General features: G+C 41.0%; 1 protein-coding gene across 2 annotated transcripts in view; it reads left to right on the top strand.

Annotated features, from left to right (window-relative positions):
- usp43b (ubiquitin specific peptidase 43b) overlaps positions 1 to 13,282 on the top strand; it is a 98,810-nt gene that overhangs the window by 47,306 nt on the left and 38,222 nt on the right. For both annotated transcript variants that reach the window (XM_037791899.1, XM_037791898.1), the window contains exons 4-6: positions 1,748 to 1,840; positions 7,377 to 7,512; positions 8,486 to 8,630. In XM_037791899.1, coding sequence (XP_037647827.1) covers positions 1,748 to 1,840; positions 7,377 to 7,512; positions 8,486 to 8,630 — 374 coding nt within the window. The remainder of the gene's footprint in view (positions 1 to 1,747; positions 1,841 to 7,376; positions 7,513 to 8,485; positions 8,631 to 13,282) is intronic.

Raw genomic sequence — 13,282 nt, 5'->3', positions numbered from 1 at the left:
CATTCATACTACTAGTGGCAAAGTACTACACGTTTCAGCCATTTATCCATTACGTTTAGCTAACTGTTTCAACTGTTTTTCTGTTACTTCTAGCAGTCTATAAGTTCTAGTTAACTGTTTCGACTTCTCTCCTTGCTTGCTAACTAGTTTTCATGCACTCTTGATCCCAACACGTAGCATTCAAATGTTAACGCTGACTAAATATGTTGATTTTTTATGCTTCCGCATCGCAGCCGTGGCTTGAAGCCTTATGTTTTCGGGTTGTCCGTCCATCTGTCCCATAGAGTGCTCCAGGGATGACGTATTTTTGTAGGCCAACCAGGAAGTTAGCATCGCCCTGGTTCCCTTGACAAAAAGCCAATGTGATTTTTCCATTGTGTTTTGGATTATTGCAGAAAATAAGCTCTGTGGCAAACCAACATTTATGATACTTACACATTTTGTTCAGCAAGATAATCTCCACAAATTAACATTAGGCTATAAACAAACTACACCACAGTTGCATGATCTTGTACATTTACACAATGAGCCTGTAAAGATGGACGAGATTTGGCACAAAGGTCCACTTGGACTCAAGGATGAACTGATTAGATTTGGAGGTCAAAGGTCAAGGTCACTGTGACCTCACGAAACACGTTTTTGGCCGGAACTCAAGAATTCATACGCTAATTATGACAATATCACACACCTGTTCTAGTAGGATAATATTGATGAAGTGATGACATTTTGGACAGACATGGATGTAAACTAGAACTTGACTGGTTGGTGGGGGCATACAACTGCGAGGCGGTAATTCTTGTTTATCAAATTATAATTTCTATTTTCTTCAATTTAGTTGAGCTACTCCACAATCTTTCCACACACCCACTTTACCCTTTGGGGTATAAGTACCCCTGTTTGGGTATCACTGGTTTAGATGAAGATACAGTGCTTTATTTACATTTCACTTTGTGTCCAAAGTATTTCCGGCCTACACACTGATGATTCTAATTTGTGTAATCAAAGAGTTGGATGGAAGGCACCTATTCAAGATTCACTTCATTATTGTGTATTTACAGAACATCTTATCCAGGAAATCCTGCACAGATTAACTCTAAATGCTGGACAAAAGATTTAATTGAGTTGCAGGACAGTTTACAAAATCACTTCCAGCAATCAGCCCATTAACTTCAGTGGGCTCTCTGACTCATTGTTCAGACAATTAGCTAACTGGAATAAGTTCCTCCTGTGAAACCTAGTGGGATTCACTGAAAGACGCTCTAATCATGAACAAAGGGACTGAATGGAAAACTATTGTAATAGAAAATCACTGGGCATTTCCTTTGTCAGTGATCTGTGTCGTGTGCATTCAGATGCAGAGGAAGAAAAGGACATCACTCCCTACTTTTCTCTGCTCGGGATCCCTTAATGGCATCACATGAGCGTTAGCAGCGCTGGTGAGAGTGATGCAACAAGATGGAAACCTCCTCTGCTGGTTCCCCTTTATAGCCCAGGGGGCTTCTTCTTCTACTACTTCCCACACCAACCACCCATCTCTCTCATTCTCAGCAGTTACATCACTCATCTTTTCCGTTCTCACAATCCGATCAAGAGGTTCTGTATGGAACACGTCGACCGTGTTGTTCACTTGTGTAACGAGATTAAGCCATCTCCTTTCCTGCCAGACTTAATCAGGAGGACTTTGAGATTAGTTTGGACGTCGTTGGTTTTTCAAGACTAATGTAACTGTGTGCTTTCTTTTCCTCAGGTCTTCGCTGACATGCCCTCACTGTAAGAAACAGAGCAACACCTTTGACCCGTTCCTCTGCATCTCACTCCCCATTCCTCTTCGGCAGACCAGGTCAGTGCTGCTGTTTTTAATGCAGACTTTGGTCTGAAATCATGGTTCTTCTCAGGTAGTAATTACAAACTGTTCCAAACAAATGACTGCATTTGTTTCCATTAGGTAATAAAGTAATGCCGTTAAACTTTGGCATTTTTATTCCCTTTCTTGTTGGGAGTTAGGTGAGAGGATCAATACGGGGTCATCCCTATGTTCCCAGGGTCCTCATTGTAAGAGATTGTTAATGGTTATCTTCACAGTTTTCGCAGCACTTGCAAAAGAACGAAGGGAACTCGACATTTCAAATACTGTTTGAATGGTGAAAATCTGTTCAGCAGCTGTGGAGATATCTATGTCTGAAGTCAAGTAAACTGTCTTGGCGTCAAATTTGAGGGCGAAGGTTTCAAGGAGTATAATATCAGTAGGCTATTAGCTGTATGTGGATGATTTCAATACACCTGACCCAGGGAATATACACTGAACATTGCTGAGAACATAAGATCTGCTTTTCACAACGTAGCATTATCAGGGAACTTTTCTATCGTCCCAGGACGATGAGATGCCGTTAGTCTCGAACCCTGAACCCGGTACCTACAGTACCTGCAGTACTTTAGATTAATGTGTACCGTCACGTTTTCAGAATTTTGGTATCTTGACCGAAGTATCGGTTCACAAGTCGTGACATTCCTAGAAGTTACTGCGTTCTGCCAAGAAATAGTCTGACACATAGCATCCTGTAAAACTGTGATTTGTCATGTTTACACTTCGGGTTTTGTATGAATTAAACAAAAAACATACACTACCGATCAGTATCATGTAACTCTCTGCAAGAAAGAAAAACGTGGAGGTATTTCTTTAAGCCTGAGGCATTTAAAAAAAAAAAGGGGGTTACAATTAGAAAACAGGCTGGAAAACACCCAGCTTTGTTCATGCACTACATACAGTAGGAACACACGTAATTGTGCATCTGGAGGGCCGGTATCACAGAGGAAAAGCTAGTGGAAAACCCTCTCAGCATTGAGGAACAATGTCTTATTCAACTTTACATCACAACACCCACTCAGCCTCCCCGTCAGGTCAACCGTGGTCAGCCTGTTCAGGAAATCCTGACACTTTCCAGAAGGGAGACCCCATTCACTCTTTTTCATCAGCGCTCGCTTCATTCATGTGGTCGTCTCTTTCTCAAACACACACAAAACAAAATCTACATGTAAACCCACAACACGACCCCCTCTCCACTCCAAATAGATAGAATCAGAACAACACGACCTCCTCTCCACTCCAAATAGATAGAATCAGAACAACACGACCTCCTCTCCAAGCCAAATAGATGGAGCCAGAGCAAACCTCTACTAAACCTAACCCATGTGTTGTTTTGTTTTTGTTTTGTTTTGTTTTGTTTCACAACGTTAATCACGCATTTATAACTGTTTAAAACTGTGACCGTTATCCAGGGGGAAAATATGTTTCCCTCCAAATGTAATTGAGAATGCAGTTTAGTTGTATGGAAACGTAATTTTGTAGGAGACAGGGTTGGCTCAGGTAGACATCGCTCCTCTATACCTTTACATAGCAGGTACAGTAGTTGTTTGCTGCTGTATTAATGCTCTGAAGATCATATAGAGAACCTTTAAGTTCAACTCTTTTATGTTCTTGACGCACAGAGGTGTGTCGATCACTATTTTAAGGTTTGCCAGGGTTTCTTCTCGCTAGTTATTTCCTTCCTTTTTAGATTTTAGTCTTTGAAATAGTTCAGGCGAGTTCAGCCAGCATCCCTTCTAATTTGGGAAATTGTTTTTAAGAGCTCCGTTCTGACAGCGAGCCAAGTTCGAGAGTATTTAGTTACCATCCCTTCTTTTTACTGTGTGGCAGACAGGGTGAGAGAAAACACTTCTGAGGGATAAACAGATGAGAAGACAGATGGATTGTCTTTGAAAATATTTTTTCAATGTATTTCTCTGTGTGAGGAGTTCAGCTCGCTCCCAGCCAGATCATGACTGTAAGCCATAAACACATACTGTTTGTTAGCAAACCAACATTTTCTGTGCCCAGCTATCCAAACACTGGCCTCTGTCCCTTGGCATCATCTGTTCTTTGCATGTTGGATGACTTTGTTTACACTTTATATAAAGCTTGCTGTGTGAACGTGACACAGACCTTCTGTATGCATCTCAGTGGCTGCAGCTATTAATGAAATGAATGACACATTAGGGCTGTAAATATCTATAGACAGTGTTACATTTTAACCGCATATATATCCTAAGATGGGAGCTAAAAAACAGGGTTGTAAGTCAAGAAAATGATAATCATTGTCTCAAATTAATGCTAAAATGAAAGCCCTCCTGCAGAGAGGTTTAGCAGTCCAAGTGTTTTGTTTTGTCCATGCTGGTATGAAACATGTAATTAGCATAAATTGGGGGATACCTCCTTGAGCCGAGGCTTGATTAGTGCAGCCAATTACTGTACTCTTTTTACTGGGCTCTTTTGAAGTTTCCTGTCTTCTGCACCCAAATCAGTGAAACAGGAGCAAACACGTCGGTTCGTCGTTATATTTTCAGATATAACAATACTTGTGCCTGACAAGAACCGGTAGAATTATGTATGTTGTTAAATCTTTAAACTGGCTTCCAGTTAGTCACAGAACCATCTTCAAAGACCTGCTGCTAGTTTATAAATCACTTCATGGCTTAGAGCCAAAATGTATTTCTGATATGCTTGAAGAATATAAACCCAGTAGATTCCTAAAATCAGAGGTTTCCAACTAGGGATGCTAGTTTTGAATTTTTTTTTAACCAATAACTGACCCTCGTCAACCGATTATTAACCATTAACCGACAATATTAGTGTATCGCATGCAGCGACTATGGCAATATAGTAATGCAGTGTGTGTACAGTTTATTTGTCGGTGAATAAATGCTACAACTCCTCAAGACCCGAGCCAACTTCCTGTATCTTGCAACTCCGGCTCAGACTCTCTTAAGGTGGGCTGTTAAGGTGGACCAGCTTTTCTCCTTTAAGTGACAAGCCGCTCCTCTGAGTTGTATTATTTTGTTTAACCGATAGCATTAATCAGTTAGAATTCTTAATGTCGGTTAACAGTTAAACAGTTAATTATTAACATCCCTATTTAAAACCCCAGGGCTGTGGACCAGTACCCGTCGCTACGGGACCAATTATGCAACAATTATATAACTTAATAAGCTATTTTTGCAGTAATTACCTTAAACTTGGTTCAGTACTTACAGTAGTGCATTTTTTCTCATCACTCATCACTCTATCCGTATTTTTTTTTACTTATTAAGTAACCACAAAGAAATACAGAGCAAATAAGTTTCAGTCTCTGTTTAGTTTTCTCTGTCTCATACAGAAACTCTCACAAAAGAAAAATAACTTTAATGGGGGGGGGGGGGGGGGGGGGGGGGGGGGGGAATGGAAGAAACCTCAGGAAGAGCAACTGAGGAGGGATCCCTCTCCCTGGACGAACACACATGCAATACATGTCGTGTGTTTAGAATAGACCAACAACATACAATTACAGTTTGGACATGCAGGATGACAAAATTATAGATAGATTGTAAACATACATGATGAATGGATCCCAGAGGATGTCAAGCGACCTCCTCTCCACCATGGAGTGAAGCCTTATTTGTGTGTCGGAAGGATAAGTAGAGAGAGAGACCAAGCCTGAACCAGAACTTACACGAACATGCATCTGAACCCACAAACAAACTACTGGGAGACCCTCTCTAACTTTAGCTTCCAGAACAATAACTCTCTGTGATTCCTGTCTCCGGTCGGCTGATCAGCCGGTCCGCAATTTAATAGTTAATAGAAAAATGGTATGGTAATTGTAAGTTCTCGACTTTAGTTTAAAACAGAACTTTGGAAGTTGAACAGCCCTTCGTATGACAGCCCTTCATAGACCTTGAATTGTGTATTTATTCCTGACTTAGGGTACACACTGTGAATGTACAAAAACAACCTCCTTGGCTGCAGAGTGGAGGTTATCCTGAGTTTGTGCGTCAGACTGCGAGCAGTCATCTGTCCTGCTGCTGGATGTCCTCTGTATATACAACCTGTGTGCTCTGACATCCTCTGCTATCGCTCTGCATCCTCATCCCTCAGAGTCTCGTTGTACGATGATCAGGAAGTCACCAGATGACTTTAATCAACTTTTCTAATCCATGTAGTTTTCTGAGTTAGAAGTTTCTGTTTTAGAGGTTATTTTGTCATTATTTTTAATAGGGCTGTCAATCGATTTATATATATATGACTGTCCATGATTAATCGCGATTAATCGCACATTTTTTATCTGTTCAAAATGTACCTTAAAGGGAGATTTGTTAAAGGCAGGGTTGACAGTGTTATCCGGTATACACTATTTGTTATATTGGTTGAAATGGTCTTTACACCCTGACAGCGATCCATTACTTATGAGCTCTGAAAAAGGACCGGAAAAGAGCTGTCTACCAATCACTGCATTGCGCTCCTCTTGGAAAGAACCAATCAGATGCCTCCCTGCCTCCCTGCCTCCCTGCTCGTACTCTAGCCTTGGCGTGCACCAGCCTGAACTCAAAGCGCGTCGCCGCCTCAAGTTTACTGGAGAATGGAAGAGAAAACTCAGCCAAAAGTAGCACTGCCGTGGTTTCTTGTCATGAGGTAGCGTTGTTGAGTTGAGGTCCTCTCTCCGCTCTGTGTCTGTGAAGTAGTTCCGATGTAGCAGTTCAACAACAGCTGTCAGTGTGTCAGTGTGTTGACTTGACTATGACTTGAACCAAACTGCATGTGTTTACCATAAAGTGGGCATGTCTGTAAAGAGGAGACTCGTGGGTACCCATAGAACCCATTTTCATTCACATATCTTGAGGTCAAAGGTCAAGGGACCCCTTTGAAAACAGCCATGACAGTTTTTGCTCGCCAAAATTAGCGTAAGTTTGGAGCGTTACTTAGCCTCCTTCGCGACAAACTAGTATGACATGGTTCGATTGCGTAAGTGCATTAAAGAAATTAGTTTCGTTAAAACTCATTTGCTTTAATGTGTTATTATCACATTAACTTTGACAGCCCTCATTTTTATCTTTCAGAAGCAATGTCCTGCCTTTAGTGCACAAGTGCAAATTTGATTCCTCATTTTTGGCCATGTGTTTCTGTGCCACTAGCTCCAATCTCCAGGCCATAGACCTCAACGGATACCTGATAGCTCTGTATCTCCTCAGTGTGCTGTTATTCAAAGAAGCCATTATGTCCCGGCACCCCGCTCATGCCAGCGCTGCCTCTGGAGAGGTCAGAGCCAAGCGCTCCCTGTTTTTAAAAATGCAATAGAGATTCCATTATTTGGCACACATAAAAATAAGTCCTAATGATCTATTATTAATGTTAAAATGTATTGATTTATTCATGAAAGGCTTCTTTTGTCCCATCCTGGCCGTAGAGGAGGCTGCAGTAGAGATGGCACAGAAATCAAAATAGACCTCGTTCTATTTCCCACCGTGCCTGATCGTGTGTGTGTGTGTGTGTGTGTGTGTGTGTGTGTGTGTGTGTCCGTCTGTGGCAGGTCGTTGTGTGTGATTCTGGTGTTCAGCACCAAAGGACAGAGGTACCTGCGGGTCGGGCTGGCTGTGCCTCTGTTCGGCTCTGTGGCCTGCCTGAGGAGGATGGTGGCTGACGAGGGCAAAATCTCCCCAGACCAGGTAACACAAAGCCGGAAGAAATAACCCAGATTCATCTTTGATTTTTCATATTTTAAACCACAAATTACTGTACTGCAGCACGGCTCACTTTTATGGAGCACGGAACCTGACCAAATCAAAAATAAATAAATAAATGACTCGATAAATAAATAAATAAATATGTGATTAAATTTAGCAAAAATAATATTAAAATCAAATATAGCCATTAATAAAATGTGACATAAATTGATATTTCTGTTTTAATTTTCTTCTTTATTTATAATTTTATTAATTCCCTTATTTATTGTATTTATTTACTCTTCTGTTTAATTTTCCCTTTTATTTATTTATGTATTTATTTTAAAAAAAAAAATCTATTTATATATTTTTTATTTATTTCTTATTGCATTTATTTCTTATTTATTTCTTATTTATTTTTGCATTTGTTTTTTTATTTATTTAAAAAGAAAATTTTAAATGTTTGTATTTATTTATTTCTGCACGATTTTCCCTAGCATTTCACCCCTTCTTTAATTCCCCAAACTTATTTATTTCTGTATTCTTTTCATTATACATTTTTTTTTACACATTACTTTTTGCATTTCTTTATGCATTTCTGCCTCATTATGCAAATGAGCTTGTTTGGAGTGAGAACCTCCAGGCCAATGCCACCGGAAACACGCCATTATCGAGTCATTTATTTATTTATTGATTGATTTTTGATTTTGGCAGGTTCCGTCCTCCATACACCTCGGCTTGCACGTGAGTGTGATTATAGTGATTTATAGATCTTATTCTGACCCTTCCTTGCATGCCATTAGGTGAAATCCACTCTTTTGGCTTAAATATTTAAGCTGGATCAGAGATTAGAGGGAATAATAGTGCAAAGGATAGTGTTCCATCAAGCAGGTTCAAAGTTCACTCCTGCAGCATTATGAGATTTATGAGATTTTGGCGCTAACGTGTGTTTGTGTGCGTGTTTCTTCATCTCCAGGTGATCCTGACAGAGGTTTACTCCACGGGGTTCCAGCGCTCCTTCTTTGACGAGGAGGATCTGACCTGCATAGCTGAGAATGACGTCATCTACGCCTTCCAGGCTCCGCCCCTGTACATCAGAGGAGGCTCGGCACGGATCTCAGGTACAGTTACAACATAACACACGTTGTCTTTGAGTATATAACTTAGTTTGTGGTCATATTTTTCCCTACTTTAATGTGGATTCACGCACAGATCCGTAAACAAACAAACCAATTTTATTAATTTGCTTTGCTTAATGAAACCCTCAGGGAGTGCACCTTACTGCAGGGGGCCCTTGGAGAGCACATTAAGAAGAATACAACTTCACATAGAGCTCTGTGAATTACACCCCTCAGATTTATGTCTTAATTTCATCTGTTTTTTAGCTAGTGATGTAAAATGTGCGCCTCAGTGCGTCGCATCCCTTCGTTTCTTGCTTTGCGGTGTAAACAAACCGGTTCTGCTCTTTTGTCCTCTCTCGCACGGCTGTAAGTGTCGTCCCAGCAGCACTGTGTCAATGCTGCTGTTGTACCTGAAACAATATGACTTTTAGTGCTGTAATTATGTTGCTCAATGACCGCACCAAGCAGCGCTGCCTAAAAGGAGGCCTCTCCTGACAGTCTGGCTGATCTGCATGCTGGTACAGACTACTAAATCCCCTGGGCTCTCACTGGTGTCAGCCTGCCGGGGTTGATATGGAGACATCGCCACTCAACACTTTTCTGTGCACTGCAGATTGTCCTGTCTTTCACATTGACACGTTTGCCCCGCGAGGATACATGTTAGAGATTGTCATCTTTAAAGGAACATCGGCATCTTTAGGAAATGTGCTTGTTTGCTCTCAAACTTGAGGCCTTTACACACCGGGGACGTGGCGGATAAACGACACAGAAATGCAAAATACTCGCCTGCTGATATTATATGTTCTGGGCTTATATTGTGAAAGGTAAGGACGGAAGGAGTGGATCCGGTCTGCGCTGCCTTTGTCAAGGTTGAAAGGAGTAATTAGGGCCTGATTCCAATCCGGTCCGTGAACCCTCCCACTCTATGGCTTACTCTTTGTAGTCACACTCACAACTGATTGAAGCACCCTTCTTTAAGGTGTAGGGTATAAATACAGCGGCAAGCTTTGGTACAAACTTCCCTCTTTCCGGCAAGGAAACTATTGGTGCCTTCAAATGGGGTCGTGTTTACCGTGTTTACCGTGTTTACCGTGTTCACGACGAAGAGCCCATATGAACGCCCCCCTCTTGGGTTATTCACGACCTTGAAAGTGGTACACAACTTCCCAAATACGGGCTCACAAGTTTCATTTGAAGGCACCATAAAAATACATATCAGAATCAGAAATACTTTATTGATCCCAGAGTGGGAAATTGGGCTACGTTATCTATCGTCTGTCTTAGTTTGAGCAGTTTAATTTTTTGGTTTGTACTGGTAGTCGCATGGAACATTTTTGTACGGAGCGTGTTTCATGACGACCCTGTTGGAGGGTTTCATAAGCCACTCCCACTACCTGCTAACTGGTTTGGGATGGCACTTAATATGACGGACCCTCCACGCGAGCGAGCAAACGGAGTGGAAGTGGGTAGGACGAGTGTAGAGGCCGGGTTGGAATTGGGACAAAGTTTGCCATCTCGGTTCTTACTACAGAGCCTCTGTGTTGCTGTTTCATAAATATAGGCACAACTCAACTGATGCCACACAACGTGATCGGTTGATGCCTTTTATTCGTAGTGCAAAAACTCAGAAAATCTACCTCGTTCCGGAAAAAAATTACGCCGCTTTTTCGCCGCGTAATATTCAAGTTCTGTGTGAATGTACTCACAATTAAGAAAATAAAAACAGTTAGAAAAATTATATTGAAATGTAACTTAATTGCGCGCAAAAAAAACGCAGCCAGTGTATAACCGCGTTTAGAGTTAATACATCAACACCAGGCTTATATCCCCAAAATGTTGGAGGTTTTCTTTAAATCAGGACCAGATGTAACTGAAACTGTAACAGCAGCTGCGGATGACGCAAGCTTTTTAAGGTGATATCCACTTATCTGTTTAAACATTGCACCACTTTATACGATTTCCTCCCACCTCCATTATTTGCTCTCCTTATGTTACCTTTTTCAGGCAAAAACTTGAGCAAATCCAAAGTAATGAAACACCAAAAAGGCAGCATTAGCTTGTTTTGATTTGTTATTGAAAAGAACATCTTACTTTCCCAATTGATAAATATCCCTCCTCTTAAATTATTCAGGTACATAAATGAAATATTAAGTTAATTTATTTTTTTATTTTTTGTATTTATTTTACTCAACTACAGCACACAGCGTTTTTTTTGCCTCGCTGTTTTTGATTAATCAAAGCTTTAAAATCAAAATAACATGCGAGTAAACGGCATTAAAATATTGTATTAATGTATAAAATGCAACCTTTATTACATTCTTTCTATCCAGTCACAACAGTGATCTGTAATGCTTTTAGGCTGTCTGGCGCCATTAAAAATGAGATCTTCATGCCCCTTCTGCAATTACTAAATCTAAAAGGTTTTGATCCCTGAGAGACCCTTAATCAATTATCCATAAATGCTTAAATGAAAGTAAATCTGAGTCTTGTGGGTTCGATATGAGACAGAATAGCAAACTCTCATCAGGGGTCTCATTAAAGCTAAGCTCGGCAATCTAAGCATTTTTATGTGCAGTGGTAATGTTAAGGAAAGGTTATCAATGTGGATTATGTCCTAAGGCGTTAAATTAAGCCACATGTTAAGTGTGGAGCCTGTAGAGAGCTTGGCAAACGCAGAGCCAGTTCGTCTTTGTGGGCAATTAAAGCAAATGATGATGCGCAGTGAAATCTGAGGGTAACCCTGTTTTATTATGCTTCAACTCGCGGTCAGTTTCCTTGTAACAAACTTGATTGATTGAATTTCACTGACGTCTATTCAGTAGATTCTGAGGTGAGTTACTCACACACTTAGATTAAGACCTCCTGATGTGAAGGGCTGTTAGAGGCAGCGTGAGGCGCTCAGTAAAGAGCTGCTCAGTCTCTGCTATGAATGAAAACAGAACATACCATTGGATCATGCCAAAAGGCAAACCGACCTTCCCACTCCTGACTCCCAACCTCCCTGCTGTACTTTTAAAAGTTAATCTCTGACATCATCCTCTTACCGCTGCATATATCACCTCTCCTACATGCTAAAGTCAGACATTTTTGTCTTCTAAGGTTAATGTTGGGTCACAGAAATATTGACTGGGCATTGTGGCTCCGACTGCTGGCGCCGGAACAGGGGAGATATAGGGGAAACATGTAAAGCCAGACTGGTATGTGCTCTAACATAACTTGCTTGGCTGCTTAGCAGATACATATAGTATATACTAGGGCTGTCGTTTTAACGCCACTAATTTCTTTAACGCATTAACGCAACTTGCGTAGTTTAGGTTGTAGCGGGTTTTAAAGCTAGAGTGAAGATGCTGGCATCATATGAAATTGGAAAACCTAAGGAATCCATTGGTACCAACCATGTCATACTAGCTTGTCGGAAAGGAGGCTAAATAACGCTCCAAACTTACGCTACATTTTGGCGAGGAAAAACTGGCATGGCCATTTTCAAAGGGGTCCCGTTGACCTCTGACCTCAAGATATGTGAATGAAAATGGGTTCTATGGATACCCACAAGTCTCCCCTTTACAGACATGCCCACTTTATGACAATCACATGCAGTTTGGGGGCAAATCATAGTCAAGTCAGCACACTGACACACTGACAGCTGTTGTTGCCTGTTGGACTGCAGTTTGCCATGTTATGATTTAAGCATATACAGGGCTACACGGTGGTGCAGTGGTTAGCACTGTCGCCTCACAGCAAGAGGGTTGCAGGTTCCCCGCCTTCGCCCAATGTCAGCTGAGATCGGCTCCAGCGACCCCGCATGGGATAAGCGGTTACAGATAATGTATGAATATATATACATACATTTGCATAAAGCAGCATATTTGCCCACTCCCACGTTGATAAGACTATTAAATACTTGACAAATCTCCCTTTAAGGTACATTTTGAACAGATACAAATGTGCGATTAACTATGGATTGCAATTGAATATTTTAATTGATTGACAGTCCTAATATATACTATAGTAATGTTATAAAAAAAGGCTTTTAGAATGCGGTTGAATGTGTCTGGCAAACATCACGCTGTCTCGTATAGATTTGACTGGGTTTGCTGAAGTGTAAACTTCCTTAAATCCAATAAGCAATCTTTGGTTACTGTAACTATAACCTAGTTAGCCAGACATGCAAACAATTGCTGCTTACGTTGGAGCAGATAAACACAATGTTTAATGCATTCCTGACACTTTTGCCCCTTTGTTTTGGAATGGCAAAGGGAAACGACACCACCCTCCATTATTTTTAAATGCAGAGTATTGCTCTGAGAGCCCCGTATACACCACTTCTCCGCTCCGGTTTCTGTATTTAACAGCAGCTTTAGGTCATTAACAGACTACAGGCCTTTCACTCCAGCAGAACTATAGAGACAGTTTTAACACCCTACATGTCTCCTTGGTTATTCGAGGAAAGTGGAGATACAATCTTGTGTTTGGTATACAGCTTTTTCATGTACCTATAGGGCAATCAAGGTTTACATTAAAAGTTAATAATGTATGAAATCTCAAAGCGTTGTTCACAAGCTTCATCTCTTTGGGATTTGACGGTGCACAGACAGAAATTAATAAGCACAATGTCACCGTGGGGAGTGCTGGTGCCAAGGACGAGACTTGAA

This window comes from Sebastes umbrosus, chromosome 14 (assembly GCF_015220745.1).
Source record: "Sebastes umbrosus isolate fSebUmb1 chromosome 14, fSebUmb1.pri, whole genome shotgun sequence".
In the NCBI taxonomy this organism is placed as follows: domain Eukaryota; kingdom Metazoa; phylum Chordata; class Actinopteri; order Perciformes; family Sebastidae; genus Sebastes; species Sebastes umbrosus.
This window is presented reverse-complemented; position numbering and strand designations above follow the sequence as displayed.